The sequence below is a fragment of the Phaeoacremonium minimum genome (assembly GCF_000392275.1).
Source record: "Phaeoacremonium minimum UCRPA7 unplaced genomic scaffold PA7_03_scaffold_175, whole genome shotgun sequence".
Classification (NCBI taxonomy): Eukaryota; Fungi; Ascomycota; class Sordariomycetes; order Togniniales; family Togniniaceae; genus Phaeoacremonium; species Phaeoacremonium minimum.
In genome coordinates, this window is record NW_006921082.1 from 70,785 (window position 1) to 85,405 (window position 14,621).

The 14,621-nt window shown below is 52.1% G+C and overlaps 8 protein-coding genes across 8 annotated transcripts; 4 read left to right on the forward strand and 4 right to left on the reverse strand.

The window, feature by feature from the left end:
- Positions 1-316: 316 nt before the first annotated feature.
- Positions 317-1,924, forward strand: UCRPA7_2591 (putative peroxisomal-coenzyme a synthetase protein; the record flags this gene model as incomplete). Its single annotated transcript, XM_007915157.1, has 2 exons — positions 317-1,762; positions 1,823-1,924. 2 exons carry the CDS (start codon positions 317-319, stop codon positions 1,922-1,924), a joined length of 1,548 nt encoding a protein of 515 aa, XP_007913348.1.
- Positions 1,925-2,561: 637 nt separating this feature from the next.
- UCRPA7_2592 (putative dimeric alpha-beta barrel protein) lies at positions 2,562-3,111 on the forward strand (the record flags this gene model as incomplete). Its single annotated transcript, XM_007915158.1, has 4 exons — positions 2,562-2,650; positions 2,716-2,771; positions 2,867-3,021; positions 3,070-3,111. 4 exons carry the CDS (start codon positions 2,562-2,564, stop codon positions 3,109-3,111), a joined length of 342 nt encoding a protein of 113 aa, XP_007913349.1.
- Positions 3,112-3,370: 259 nt separating this feature from the next.
- On the reverse strand, positions 3,371-4,968 carry UCRPA7_2593 (hypothetical protein; the record flags this gene model as incomplete). Its single annotated transcript, XM_007915162.1, has 6 exons — positions 3,371-3,526; positions 3,592-3,777; positions 3,830-4,043; positions 4,099-4,265; positions 4,314-4,699; positions 4,755-4,968. The coding sequence occupies 6 exons, from the start codon at positions 4,966-4,968 to the stop codon at positions 3,371-3,373; spliced, it is 1,323 nt and encodes a 440-aa protein (XP_007913353.1).
- Positions 4,969-5,670: 702 nt separating this feature from the next.
- UCRPA7_2594 (putative 60s acidic ribosomal protein p1 protein) lies at positions 5,671-6,222 on the forward strand (the record flags this gene model as incomplete). Its single annotated transcript, XM_007915173.1, has 4 exons — positions 5,671-5,739; positions 5,824-5,901; positions 5,976-6,114; positions 6,176-6,222. 4 exons carry the CDS (start codon positions 5,671-5,673, stop codon positions 6,220-6,222), a joined length of 333 nt encoding a protein of 110 aa, XP_007913364.1.
- A 560-nt stretch (positions 6,223-6,782) lies between these two features.
- On the reverse strand, positions 6,783-7,876 carry UCRPA7_2595 (putative ubx domain protein; the record flags this gene model as incomplete). The annotated part of the gene is made up of 4 exons (XM_007915166.1): positions 6,783-7,277; positions 7,332-7,482; positions 7,542-7,743; positions 7,792-7,876. 4 exons carry the CDS (start codon positions 7,874-7,876, stop codon positions 6,783-6,785), a joined length of 933 nt encoding a protein of 310 aa, XP_007913357.1.
- Positions 7,877-8,879: 1,003 nt separating this feature from the next.
- UCRPA7_2596 (putative msp domain-containing protein) lies at positions 8,880-10,025 on the forward strand (the record flags this gene model as incomplete). The annotated part of the gene is made up of 7 exons (XM_007915165.1): positions 8,880-8,919; positions 8,984-9,054; positions 9,113-9,135; positions 9,194-9,252; positions 9,317-9,432; positions 9,488-9,607; positions 9,663-10,025. 7 exons carry the CDS (start codon positions 8,880-8,882, stop codon positions 10,023-10,025), a joined length of 792 nt encoding a protein of 263 aa, XP_007913356.1.
- A 583-nt stretch (positions 10,026-10,608) lies between these two features.
- UCRPA7_2597 (putative dihydroceramide delta -desaturase protein) lies at positions 10,609-11,894 on the reverse strand (the record flags this gene model as incomplete). Its single annotated transcript, XM_007915144.1, has 3 exons — positions 10,609-11,298; positions 11,350-11,628; positions 11,691-11,894. The coding sequence occupies 3 exons, from the start codon at positions 11,892-11,894 to the stop codon at positions 10,609-10,611; spliced, it is 1,173 nt and encodes a 390-aa protein (XP_007913335.1).
- Positions 11,895-12,373: 479 nt separating this feature from the next.
- On the reverse strand, positions 12,374-13,341 carry UCRPA7_2598 (putative voltage-gated k channel beta protein; the record flags this gene model as incomplete). The annotated part of the gene is made up of 2 exons (XM_007915154.1): positions 12,374-13,141; positions 13,204-13,341. 2 exons carry the CDS (start codon positions 13,339-13,341, stop codon positions 12,374-12,376), a joined length of 906 nt encoding a protein of 301 aa, XP_007913345.1.
- Between the last annotated feature and the right edge of the window lie 1,280 nt (positions 13,342-14,621).

Sequence of the window (14,621 nt, forward strand, 5' to 3'; positions counted from 1 at the left end):
CTTTCTCCATTGGCTAGAAGATGGGATGGTGAAATCGCTATCTACCGCATACAGCGACCTCAAACGCAGGCTCACCTCGTGGAAAGCACATGTGAATCTGGACCCGTCTGAACTCTCTTTTTCCCTCTTCACTTTCATTTTGTATAAGATAGAAGCATAGAACCCGGCCAATTGGCATCCTCCGCCAATTTATTGCATCTGTGTGTCATTTGTGTCATTTTCTTACTCTTTAATCACTCAAACATTTTGTATATTTCGTTTCTAAGACTGCGGCTTTTTCAGTACTCGGTAGTCGGCTAGAGTCAGTCACTTCATGATGGCGACTCTTCAAACTGCCATCCACGGCGACAAGAATGCCACAGCCGTCATTATACCTTCAAAGCCCAAGGCTCTGACGGTGACTTATCAAGGTCTGGCCAAAGAGGTTACATCTTTTCAGAGCAAACTCGCTGCCATTGGCATAACAACAGCATCACCCGTCTCAATCGCTACTGTGAACTCATATGAGTTCATCGTCTCATTTCTGGCGGCCTCGTGGCAGCGTGCCATTGCTGCTCCGCTGAACCCCGCCTACAAGCAGGGCGAATTCGAGTTCTACATCGAGGATGTCAAGTCAGCTATTGTGCTTGTGCCCAGGGGCGCTGTCCAGGCGGATAGCCCTGCTGTCAGAGCAGCGAAGAAGTTCAATGCTGCCATTGCTGAGTGCTACTGGGATGACGGGAAGCAGGAAGTCGCCCTGGATGTGAAGGATCTCGGCCAGTTGAAGGGCAAGGGCAAGGAGCAGATGCTGAAGGCCCAACCTGACGACATCGCACTGGTGCTGCACACAAGCGGAACTACCTCTAGACCGAAGGTGGTGCCTCTCTCCCACCGCAACCTGACGAGGACTATGGCGAATATACAGAAGACTTACGAGCTTACTGCACAGGACAGAACTATGCTCGTCATGCCTCTGTTCCACGTTCATGGTCTCTTATGTGCTCTGCTCGCGCCCCTCTACTCCGGCGGCTCCATGGTTGTGCCATCCAAATTCTCGGCATCCGAGTTCTGGGAGGATTTCGCCACACATAAGGCAAACTGGTACACTGCTGTGCCTACCATTCACCAGATCTTGCTCAAGAACCCCGCGCCGAATCCGGTCCCCAAGATCAGGTTCATCCGCTCCTGCTCATCACCTCTTTCTCCCACGGTCTTCCACCAGCTAGAAGAGACATATCAGGCTCCAGTTCTCGAGGCGTATGCCATGACCGAGGCCGCTCATCAGATGACATCAAACCCCCTCCCTCCTGCCAAGAGAAAGCCCGGCACGGTCGGCCTGGGACAGGGTGTTGAGGTGAAGATATTGGACGACAACGGCGACGAGCTGGCGCAGGGCAAGGAGGGCGAGATCTGCATCCGCGGCGAGAACGTCACGAAGGGCTATCTGAACAACCCGACGGCCAATGCAACCGCTTTCACCAAGGGACACTTCTTCCGCACCGGTGACCAGGGCAAGAAGGATGAAGATGGCTACATAGTTATCACCGGCCGCATCAAGGAGCTCATCAACAAGGGCGGCGAGAAGATTAGCCCCATCGAGCTGGATAATGTGCTCACGCGGCACCCCGCCGTTTCGGAGGCTGTCAGCTTCGCCATTCCAGATGAGATGTTCGGTCAGGAGATTGGTGTTGCTGTGGTCCTGAAGCCGGGACAGAAACTGACCCAGGATGGGCTGAAGAAGTGGACTGCAGAGAAGCTGGCCAAGTTCAAAATTCCTAAGAAGGTGAGCGCCGCAGTAACTAGCGATAATACAATCGTCGCTCTCTGCTAACAAATTTCATAGATCTACTTCACAGATGTTATGCCAAAGACTGCTACAGGAAAGATCCAGAGGCGCATTGTTGCTGAGACCATGCAGAAACAAGAGGGCAAGGCGAAGCTATAAACTTAGACGGTTCATATAGAGCACGGCAATATAGAAACAGAACAGTAGACGGCTTGCATATAGAAGCTGGAGAGACGGGCATGGTCACTTAGAGCGAGATTAGAAGCAAGAGATATTAGAGACACAAGACAACAAACTTTAGAAGTAAAGGTGCACCTCGCTGTTCCCGCTATACCGAGACTTCCATGCCCACACACCTTCTCGGCAATTAATATAAGTCCCGGTTGCTCGAACAATCAACGCCTCTGCCAGGGTAAAACACGTTGATACCGTAGGGGTAAGGATACCAAATTATGAGAGTCATGACACTTTGTTGAGGTCTCGAAGACTTTCTCGTAGGTCAAGCCGCTGAACACGGCGCGCGCCTGCGCATCGGCAATGGTTACGGGCCTTTACGGGGGCCTATGGAGAGTAGTACGGAAGCCGCCCCTCTTGACCCCACCTATCAACTTGGTACCTTAGACTCGGAACAACCTACGTTGGACAAGTACCGACATTATAAAGTTATAAATCCCACGCTCCTCTTCTCTCCCTCTCAGACATGGCAACCCGTTTCAGCATCTTGAGACGGTCAATTGGTCCCATATCTGCTCAATTCCCCAGAGGCTTATCACAAAACTACACAGCAATCCGCACAATGGCTTCATCCGCACCTAGGACGTACGAGTGGCTGGTAGTCGTACCGGACAAGCCCGGCGTACAGGAGACGAGACTCAAGATCCGGCCGTGAGTTCCTTGTAGATGAAGACAGCGTGCTACGGCGATCTCTCGTCTCTAATTAAGCATAACAGTGACCACTTCAAGGGCATGACTAAGTTTATTGAGTCGGGACAGTGGAAGATGGGAGGTATGGAAACTCCTTTCCTATCTCCCCGAAACAGCCCCTCTTCCGAGCTCTAGCTTCGAGACCGATGAGATCCCACTGATCCGGAATATCTGTAGGTGCCATCCTGGAAGACATGCCGGCAGACGATGAGGTCTCGAGCATGAAGTTCGCCGGCAGCACCCTGATCATCGTTGCTGAGAGCAAGGAGGCTGCCCTGGCTACTATCAAGGATGATGTCTACGTCAAACACGGCGTGTGGGATATGGACAAGGTATGAGACAAGCCGCACACTAAAAAGTCAAAGTCTAATCACTTGTAGGTCATGATCTGGCCTGCTAAGATTGCTTTCAGAAACCCGTAGATGCTGTGGGCTGGACGTGGAGAGCTGTAGCTAGAACATTACTGCTTCACAAACGGATGAGGAGCTGTACGTTGTGACCAAATCAAGAAAAAAAAAAACCGTCCTGAGATTGCCTCATTCCATTTACCGCCGTACTTTGGACCCCAACAGGGATAACTAACCTGCCCAAGACTCCAGCAAGCAGGGTTGTGATTCAAGATTTACAAACAATTCATACAATACGCAGAACTGGGTATAAGCCAAGCAAGTAAACATCCTTTCAACTCTCACCCTGCTCTGCCTCGGCAGCGAGCCTCAGCTCGTAGTTGAGCTCGAAGCACTCCTCGAGAAGCTCTGTCACGCTTCCCTGTCCTTCAGGAATGTCTTCGCCCACCATGAACTTCCCGTCCACTCTCATGTTGTCGATGGAGTTCAGCTACAAAATTCTGTGTTAGCACCACTGATCTGTTGACACATAAGGAATAAAGTATTAGTGTTTACCTTCATGCTGTACGGATACAGCTCTCTTGGACTGCCAACTCCTCCTGAGTTCTTGACCTCAACCAGACAGCGTTTCAAAGTCTGTAGCTGGTTATAGATCGGTAGCAGAGCTTCAGACACAGGCTCGGATGAGATCATGAGCGAATAGATATATCCGTAGCTTCTCCTTATGAGGTACAGGAATGTCTGGCTACTGTTAGAACGAAGTAAACAATCAGGTAGGAGCTATTGTCTTTACCCGTTGCACATATAACTCTGCAGGCTTGCCCTCGTCGTCCAGCCAGTTTCCATCCACTCGGCTTTCGTCGATCTTATCCAATTGTCGTTGAAAATCGTACAGGTCTGTTTCTCGGAGTGACCATGCTTGTGTTATGGACAGCTTGTCGAGGTCGTTGCGAATGCCAACCAAGATATCATAGATTGGCCTCCAGTTGTCTGGAATTGCTCCCTTTCTGTGAGTAGTGTAAGAAAGTGTGAACATCAATGCGATGACAAGATCGGGCATACCTTTCCAGCACTATATCTGACCAGAGGAGACATCTCCTCAGCAGCTCGGATACCTCGTCACTTCCTGGTGCAACTTGCCCGTCTGCTGTCATGAATTTGCCGTCCACTCGTTGCGCATCAATATCTTTGAGCTGATTTTGTAGTTTCTGAACCTCGGACACGGAGAACTAAACAGTAATCAGCATCGGTAAAGAGCGGAGGACTACCATACGTACTCTTGTTCGCGTGTTCGCCAAAGACATGGATCGAAGGATAGAGATAAGTTTCTCGTGAACAGATGGGAGTGTATCTCCAAGCCGGTCTAGCCTCCTGCGCAGGTTCGAAAGAGCTGTCTTGCACCGATCTACTCTGTCAGAGAGTAGCTCAATGAGATGTGGCGAGTGCTTTGATCCTGCATTCTTCACTGTCACGGAAAGTCTATCCAGGGTCTTCGACATGCTATCCAAGTCCTTCGCAGAGAATAGGTCGGCCTCCGTCAAATGGTCTAGCAAGCGCTTGATCGTCGATGTCAGAGAATATGCTGCCGGGGCCTCACTGGTTCGGCCAATCGTCATGAAGAATAGCGACAGCAGCTGGAAGCAGCTATCCAGGACCTTGTCCACTGTGAGGACATTAGCATTGCAATATGAAGCAATATGGGTAGGCTGAGGGCTCACGTCGATTTTCTCCCACCGGCTCCTTGCTTCGGGCCTCATTGAGTTGTCGCACTTGCTCGATAGTCTGATCATATAGAACCATGACATCTTGAGTGCGGATGTATTTGGTTCGATCCTGCTTCAGCAACAAGAGCTGGTCTCGTATGGCGACCAGCCTCTCAAGGATATCCCGTTCCCGAGCATCCTTGGGAGCCGGAATCGCCGGAGTGTCCATGATGATCTGGTGCCTTTGAAGGAGTTGAAGCTTGCGAGTCCTTCACAAGCAATCTCTGATTGACCTGGATGGCGGTAACAAGTGTTGAGTGAGGAAGGATGTCTGCGATCCCAACGTGGCGTTACCTCTTGAAGGCTGACCCCGCGTGCTCTAGTCTTGGCCGGAAACGATATCCAGTGGACTCACCAATTATGTGGCGAGAGGACAAGGTGGTATGACGACGATACGGATTCGGTTGATGATAAAGATAAGCAGCCTCCCGAGTGCTTGGTCCAGTTGTCTTGCAGTTGCAGATTTGGAGGATTTGCTCATAGCACGGCAGCTGCACGAGTTTCCACGATCCCAGCCTTCTTGATGGCCAGAAACGTCAGATGGTGGGGGAGGATGGTGCAGGTAGATCGAGGGACCGGAGCAATCGAGGTGGGGCAGCGTCGGAGCTCTGGGCTCGTAGATAAGTGGCTTGGTCGATAAGCGCACAGACCATCAAATCGCGCCCTATTACCTAAGCTCGAGCGGTTCCGTAGAACCACGGACGCTGAGCCAATGAGAGCTCATTGCCTGCTTTAGTTTCTTTCTACCCTAAATGATTTTCCACCGCGCACACAAAACGGACGATTTTCGAGACTCTTCCGAATCCTCATCGTCGACAGCAGAGACATTTTGCGAACCTGCAACTTTCTGCACACCACCACAATCCACACAATGTCTACTGCTGAGCTGGCAACGTCGTACGCGGCGCTCATCCTCGCTGATGATGGCGTCGAGATCACTGTATGGGCACCCCGGCAAACATCATCCTGGTTGACATCTTGCATCGGGGACTTGGTATACTAACTGGCGATTTTCTGCGAATAGGCCGACAAGATCACCACTCTCCTGAAGGCCGCTGCCATCGAGGAGGTTGAGCCTATCTGGGCCCAGCTATTCGCCAAGGTACGACATCTCGACTCGTCACCATCACCAGAAGAAGGGAATAATGGATTGCTAACTGGTTTCTGCGACTACAGGCTCTCGAGGGCAAGGACGTGAAGGACCTTCTGTCGAACGTCGGCTCTGGCGGCGGTGCTGCTGCCGCTGCCGGTGGTGCCCCCGCTGCTGGCGGTGCTGGTGCTGCTGAGGAGGCCGCTGAGGAGGCAAAGGAGGAGGGTGAGTTTCCCGAAGCTTGCCCCAGTCTCGATCCAAGTGTCATACTGACAATTACCCACAGAGAAGGAGGAGTCCGACGAGGATATGGGTTTCGGTCTTTTCGACTAAACGGTTTCCGCGACGACTTCTTTTTCCCGCTTTGTAAATCCTTTGAACTCTGCATGGGCTGCGATGGGTCTTTTACCACCGACAAAACGGATGGGGGCAACGGTTCTTGGCTGCAGGGATGGAGTGCCATTCTCATGGAATTGATGAAAATGCGCTCTCAACCATGGCCAACGCATGGAGTCTACGGACGGGACGTGACTAAACAGTTCTCTTTTGCTACCAAAATAGGAGAACTTGATGAGCTGTTGAAGATCACTTTTGGCCTCGTCTACTGTGACCACCGATCAGCACTGGCAGCACCAGGGAAGTGCTGTCATCATGTCGGAATTTGTGAAGTGCCATTTGTTTATTTGGAGGTCAACCAGCCCTATCTGATGCAGACTTGTGACTACGATAACCCATTGTGACTGATATCTGTGTGAGCTTTGATGCGGAAGCTGGCTACCAGACTTTGGCTTGGACCCCTAAAGCTATGAAGTATTTATTATCATCGTCCAAAACGCCAGATCATGCACCTCTAGAAGAGCTGAACCCTAGTCTGTCAACTCGTGCTGCAAAAATTATTGCACGATCAACACGCCGCTTGGGACAAGCCCTGCCTCCCTCAACGTCTTGCCGGAGTCGATGCCACTAGCCTCGAATACCTTGCGAGGGAAGGTCATTGTAAAGGTCTTGACATGCGTGCCCTCAGACTCAAGTGCCTGGGCGACCTCGAACAGTGTCGTGTCGGCTGGGAACGTCTTTTGCACATTGCCGCTCGGCAGCTGAAGTCTCAGCCGCGCCTCGTTGTGGGAGACAGTTCGCTGAGGAGGAGCAGGTGTTGCAGCCACTGGTGCAGCAGCCTGGACAGCTCGGCCCTCCCGAGCGGCCTTGGCTTCCTCTGCCTTGCGTTGACGCTCCCGCTTGTCGGCTTCGATCTTCGCTTTGATGGCCTTCTTAGCCTCCTGGTCAGCTAACTTCTCCTGCCGCTTCGCCGCGGCTTCCTTGAGCTGCTCCTTGCGCTTCAGTTCCTCCTTCGCATCCTGGGTTTCCCTGGTTGACTTCAGACGGATTTGCTAGATATATGTTAGTCTGTTTACCTCGAATCAAGGGTGTTCTAGGCGTAATACCTCGTTTCTCTTGGCATCCTCCTTGTCGAGGATAGCTTGGTTGGCCCTCTTCTCCTTAAGTTTCTGGCGCATTTCCTCGAGACGAGCCTTCTTCTCCTCCTCGGTCAGGGGGGCAATCTCCTCGGTGGACTCAGAGAAGTCGGTGTGCTCACTGCAGCATGTCAGATCCACTGAGCTAGAGAAAGGAAGCATCGATCCAGGGAAATGTACGTCTTGGATGCGTGAAACTCAGCGGCAGCATGGTTTCGGAACTTCTTGCCGCACTCGTTGCAGACCAGGGACTTCGCGACCTCTCCCTCCACAGACGAGATGGTCGGACCGGCCGCCTCCAGCTCGTCCTCCTTGGCTTCGTTTTGGAGATCCTCAAGGGGCTTGTCCTGGGTCTTCTCGAGCCACTCGAGAGCTCCCTGTACTGCCCTTGTGTTAGAACCATATTGGACAGTAGTTGGCTATTACCTACATCCACCAGACTTCTTCACTGCTAACTCGGCCCGAGCTTTGTCAAAGCCCATATCGAGCAGGACATCTAGATCTGATTGTCCCATTTTGCTGTTTTGTGAAATGCCCTAACAAGAAATGAGAGTGAGAGCGAGAGTTCGTCTTTGTCGTGAGTGGTGAGGTGTGGTGAGGTGATAGCGGGGCAGGTGACCGCCAGTCGGTTTGATGATGCACAACGAAAGTGAGTATGAGTTCAGTGTTCTCGTAGGATTTCACACTGCAAAATAAATATACGGCAGGGGCCTGCAGGTGAATGTTCTGGTGATATTCAGGCACAGCTGTCTTATTTGCCTTCGGGCACACTGGTTCAGGCTACTTCTGGTAACGTCATTTGTAAGGTCCCGGGCAGGAGGGGCAATAAGGTGTGGGATAACGCCGAAGGCTTCTCCAAAAGTCACTTTGGCAACGGTTATTTACGCCAGTACCTAGCCACAGCGTATGGCGCATGCTAGAAGCTGAATTACCTAAGGTAGGTATACCTGTGAACTGCGCAGGAGGAGTGCAGAGATTATAGATATATTCTCCAGGAGATATAAGGCAGCTATTTTGAGATTGCATGTAACAAGCTTTCATATCTTGGAATAACAGGTAAGTGCAACGCACTTGGTTTGGAGCACCAGTTAAGGTTTGTTCACATGTGTGGGAGGACCGCAGTGATGATTTCGAGACCACCCACCAAGGCCAACATTTAGCGCACGGGCGTCACCACAAATGAAATCTGGACTGGGAAGCTTTGCCAGGATAGGCTGTTAGCGCGTGCCTATGTCATAACACCTGGCCGCCAGTGTCGTTGACGATTTGTGAGCATCCCCGTCCCCTTTCAGCAGGAAACAGTAAAAAGTTAACGAACATTGACGACCTCCCTCGTGCCCCCTCGAGTTCCCAACCCTTGACACAAAGCCATCATCGCCTCAGTCTATTGCCAACGGGCTCTATTGTCTTCCTACTGCCTTGCGCTGCTCCCGCCGTCGATTTACGACACCGCCGCTCTATTGCGACACACCACACCGTCATCGAACACGTCTTGTGATCAAGTCAACATCCACCACCATGTCGGTCGAGATCGATCCTTTGGAGCTCGGCTTCCGCCGTACGTCGCAACAGTCAGGTTCCTCTTCGAAGTCCACGCGCTAATCTTCACTTTCCACTGACAGGGCCCTTCACCGTCGAGGTTGCGAATATCCTCAAGATCAGAAACCCCAACAAGTCCCCTGTTGCCTTCAAGGTATGGAGCTCTGTGTGGTGATCTCCCACGGATCTGACACTAACGCTCAATTCAATAGGTCAAAACCACAGCGCCGAAGCAGTACGAAGCTCGCCTAAACACTCTATATACGACGGAGAGAAGCTTACCCTGACTGTAGATACTGTGTCAGGCCCAACTCTGGGCGCATCGAGCCAGATCATGAGGTGGAGGTCACAGGTTGGTCTTCCCGGATGATATGGTCTCGAGAATGCATCACTCACATGTTTTCCGCGCATCACAGTGCTCCTTCAGGCGATGAAGCAAGACCCACCTCTAGACACTAAGTGCCGAGACAAGTTCTTAGTTCAGTCTGTCAACATTTCTGGCGACAAGGAGTTCACCAGCGTCCAGCAGATCGTGAGTGCCATTAATCAACGCAATTTAGGGGTTTTCGGCTTACTAGCTTCATCAGTGGGATTCTGTCGAGAAAGCCCAGATTCAGGAGAAGAAAATCCGAGTCAACTTCTTGCCAGCCGGAGACTCTGCTACGGGCCCTGGAGCGACCCCGATCAGACAGCATCTCTCCAATGGCGTGAGTATCAGCTGAGCTCCTGGGGATATGATGACGACTGACACGACAACTCTAGGTTGAGGCAACTCCCGATGCCCCTCCCCCGGCCTATTCGTCTCCCCAAACTGACAACATTGGTGGCTCTGCCGAATCGCCCATCTCAGAGACCAAGGGCGAACCCGATGTTGCTCCGTCAGTCGTGTCTGGCGTCACCGCAAAGTCATCCGCCGAATCAAACGTGAGCGACTCAAAGCCGCTAGTGGCGGAGTCCGAAGGTGTGAGGCAGCGAAAGGGCGTTGTGGGAGCAGTCGTTGAGAATACACCTTCAGCTTCCGAGCTGGCTACAGCTGTAAGACCACCCGCAACTGAGGGTGTGCCTGTTCGCATTGTGGCATTGCTATGCCTGGCCAGTTTCCTACTGGCGTATTTCTTCTTCTAGCGGCTGGTAGGGTGCTATCGGATGTTGAACAGTGGTCAAATCATAGATGTTCCTGAACGGACTTGACTGACCACTTGAGGAGCTATGCTCCTATTGCTGTTGCAATGATGAATAAAGGGAGAATCGGACGGCTTTTGCAGTGAATGACTAGCTATATAACCAGCTGCCGTGGTATGTACAGAGGTCTGCAGAGGGCAGACAGGCGCGAGTTGTGCTAGCGGCTATCATGATGTACTCTATCTTGTACTTTGTTACCGACGTGACCATTTCAGGTAGTATTGGCGTCTTCCATTCCTTAATGACTGCATTTCCTTGGTCATATAGCAATTCATGTCCTTAACGTTTATGCTGATGGCAAATGACTCTCGTCGCGTTCGTTGTAGATATGTCTATCATTAGATGTACTCGTAATTTCTATCGTGTTTACTGACACAATATGGTGTCATTTTCTATGCCCGACTCCGCGTAGACCGGGCCCTTGAATTAGATGCCCACTGGTATATGGGCTATTTATACGACGCGGAGGAATTAACACCTTTCTCTAGATCCCACTCCCGGGTGATGAAGACTGCCCACGGTCCACTCAAGCCTCGATCTCGTCCTTGGTCCAAGCCGCCGTCTTTGCGACAGGACCGCCACCAGCACCGACCTTGCGGCCGCCGTCCTTCCTCTTCACACGGCAGGTGATGCCGACGTTCTCGTCAAAGATGAACTGCCAGAGCACCATTGTCCAGCTGCGGTGGTGCGGCAGGTCGGCGTAGAACTCGCGCGCGATCTTGTGCAGCACGGGCAGGCGCGTCCACGGCACGGCGGGGAAGTCGTGGTGCTCGTTGTGCAGGCCGACGTTGTACGTCAGGAAGTTGAGCGGGCCGTAGTAGCTGAAGGTCTCGGGGACGGGGATGTTGTTGCTGGGGTCTCGGGCGGCGGGGGCCACCGTCTCGTACACGTAGTGCTCGGCGATGAAGTGCCCTGCGAGCGGGTGCAGGGAGCCGGCGAGGAAGGAGGACAGGAGCATGTATAGCAGGGCGTTCGCGGACAGCGTCGTGACGAGCGCGTAGTCGAAGGCGAACTGCACGGCCACGTTCAGCGCCGATACCCACGTGAAGGGCACGGCGAACACGGTCATCGGCCGGATCGCGTAGAAGAAGATCTGGAAAGTGCAGAAGAAGGCCTTGCCCAGGATGCTGTCGAACATGAAAGCCTCGAGGGCTGTGGGCAGATCGGTATCAAGGCCATCTACACCGAGGGACTTGTGGTGTGTGAGGTGGTATGGCTGGGAAGTTTGTTAGCATAGGCCAATGTCTGGCGCAAGCCCAAGACATACCCTGAATGAAGCACTATATGGGAGCCCAATGGGCAGGTTGGCAAAGATGGCGAACAGTCGATTCGCCGTCGGGGATCGGAAAGCAAGATTATGCGAGATCTCGTGGATGGCCAGGAACAGGTTCTGGTTGGCTGTTGCTCCAACGACATATGCGAGCGCCCAGAACTTCCATGACCAGAATGATGTGTCCCGGAGGGTGTAGGCACACAGTATCTGTATAGAGACAACGAAGGCGACGACATATTTCGTCAAGGGTTCGGGTCCGCAGAGCTTTGTTACCTGAGCAAAGAAGCTATTAGCCTTCGGGATTTCCCATTGCATGTCCGAATCAAGACACAAACCTCAGGATGAGCTTTGATTATAGCCAGCCGTCTCGTTCGATGGGGTTCTTCAGTATATGTCCAGAAAAAGTCGTGATGGCCAGACTCGTTCGCCTCTTGTTGAGGTGCAGCAGCGCCCTTCAATTGGATATGTCCGTTCGCTTCCTTGCCTCCCTCCTTCTTTCTCGACGTGGCAGTCGTTACTGTCGTTGATGGAGGCGCCATGATTCCTGATTTCGAGAATAGAGTGCAATTGACCCTACTTTCTTCCTTCGACCCGGGAATTTCGACGTGAAATACTCGATCTGTTGAGAAGATCTGCCCCGGATCATTCGATCTAATAAAGTTATCGGGCGGTGTGTATGGAGGGGCAGTCGCTGTGGAACCAATCACGGCAGCCTGTAAGAGCTCATGCACCGCCCAGTTTCAGGGGTCTGTGGAACGGAAAATAGGGGCTTCGACGCGCGTTCTAGATCTGTGTTACAGCCCTTACGGGTGGCCAACGCCACATTCTTAATTGATTGATCAACGGTCTTGGCCCGTCCGTGACCGAGGTCATTCACAACGAGCAGAAAAAGCAAAGAACCACTCATTCAAGTGGAGAGAGGGTTTCTGAGAGATGCCGGATTATTGCATTTTTGAAAGGTATTTTTTACAGATCAAATGCTCGCTTGCAAAGTCACTCTATCGCCTGCTATCAAATTCTAAAACCTTGAGGTGATCGTGGGGGGCTTGTTGTTGAGGATACTGTCAATCTCATCCAATATCTCTGGTGTCAGCTTCTTGTAGGCCTCGACAGCCTTCACGTTCTCGTAGATCTGCTCGACGCTGCTTGCACCGGTGATGGCCGAGCTGACGTTCGGGTTCTTCAAGACCCAGGCCAAAGCCAGCTGGCTCAACTTGATGCCCAGTTTGTCGGCGATGGGCTCCAGCTTGTTGACTTGCTTGATAGTGCCTTCCCACTGCTCTTTGCCAGTTCGCTTCCAGTAACCCTTGATAAACTCAACTGATTGCTGAGCGAAACGAGAGTTGTCAGGAATGCCGTCCTTGTACTTGCCAGACAATATACCTTGGTTAAGGGGCGAGAAGACGGTCAGACCAAGACCGACCTCACGGTACAGGTGGGCATATTCGGTCTCAACCTTGGTCCTCTCCAGCATGTTGTACTTGGGCTGCTCCATCACGGGGCCGATCAGGCCTAGCTTGTCGGCGTACCTCCAAGCCTGAGCGATCTCGTCCGCGTTCCACTCCGATGTTCCCCAGTAGAACGCCTTGCCCTGGTTGATGATGTGGTTGAACGCGCGAACTGTCTCCTCCATTGGGGTGTGACGGTCTGGGCGATGGGCGTAGACTAGGTCAACGTAGTCGAGGCCTAAGCGCTCCAGAGACTGATTCATGCCCTCGATGACATGTTTCCGTGACAGACCGACATTGTTAGCACTGTTTGTGCCAAAGGCACCACCCCAGTAGATCTACAAAAATTAGTAAGAGCGTCGTGAAAAATGATATGCCTTCAGGGGTAAAGGGGGCATACCTTTGTTGAGATGACAAGATCATTGCGCTTCCATCCATATTTCTTAATTGCCTCGCCCATTACTTTCTCAGACTCTCCTTCCGCATACCCCTCAGCGCAGTCAAAGAAGTTGACACCGCAATCATAAGCTGCCTTCATGCACTTAAAGGTGCCCTCTGGTCAATTGTCAGCGCATCGTCCAGGTGGGTTTCGGTGACAACAAACTTGCCTCGATCAACATGACCACCATAGGTGAGCCAGCCGCCAAGAGAGATGGCGGAAACCTTGAGACCTGACCGGCCAAGGAATCGATACTCCATTTCTGGTAGTCCTTCCGGCTTCGACATGGTGTTTTTATAAGTTCCAACAGCCAAGTAATTGAGTGTTCGTATATCTGTCAGGTCTGTCTATCCTGGCTCGGTTCGAATTATAGTGAAAGATGTAGGTGTCTGATGCTCTGTAAATTTCCTGAGACTCAATGGGCTATGGATCCTCGTATTTATAGCTTTTGCCTCAAGCTCCGATGAGAACTCCCCTAAGCTCCATGACGGAGTTGCCATGAGGGGGTGGGTGGGGTGCCAGGGTCTTGCTGGTCCCACGGAGCGGTTAGCTCTTTGCAGGTGCCACTACCGCTTAAATACCCGCCGGGTCGGAAGGTCTATCGCCTCGAATCAACGGTATTGGGTCGTGGTGTGCTTCACTGTATGTTTGAGCGGCATCGAACCATCCTGCATGATGATGACTTAAGGTTGACACCCATCCACGCCTAGGGTGCCCGGCACTCGGATCATGTCTAGGCGAAGTCACCCCTCCCTCCTCCCTTGTTGGGCGCACGCAAGTCTGTATGTGAGCCATGATGCCCTCCATCGGCGACTGCCCGGAGTGACATGCCGGGATAGCAGCTGCAAGTCGCTCGCAGCCCTCACTCATAGAGATATCTTTTGTCTCTTTTTTCCGTCGCAGCAAGTGAGTGGGGGGCATGCTGGGCAGATCGTTTAGCGGTTCAACTAGGCTTCTTACTTGTTACAGTGCTTACCAAGCTAGCTGGCCGGCGAGATGAAAAGGGATAAGTCGACCAGCGCCCGCAAGCGTGCCAAACGGGTGTTCCTGGCTGGGAGTCGTTGCGATACTTAACGCCGACTCACTAGCTGCCTTCGCCGGGCTGTCATAAGTCTTGTCGTTGCGAACAGAGATTTTCAGATCCCAGCGCCGCAGCGGATAGGCGGCATACTGAAACAGGGCAGCAGTGCCTACTGCTGACCAACACCCACTCAAGATATCACATAGCACACACACAAAAAGAAGCCTCCAGGGCAAAAAGAACGTATTGAGAATGAAAGGGTAGCCATTCTTGTATTCTGTGTAATAATAGCTAAGTGAAGCGAGTAAAAATGAAGTAAGTAATAGCAAATAAGTCACCTGACTGCTGGCAGGGGTAA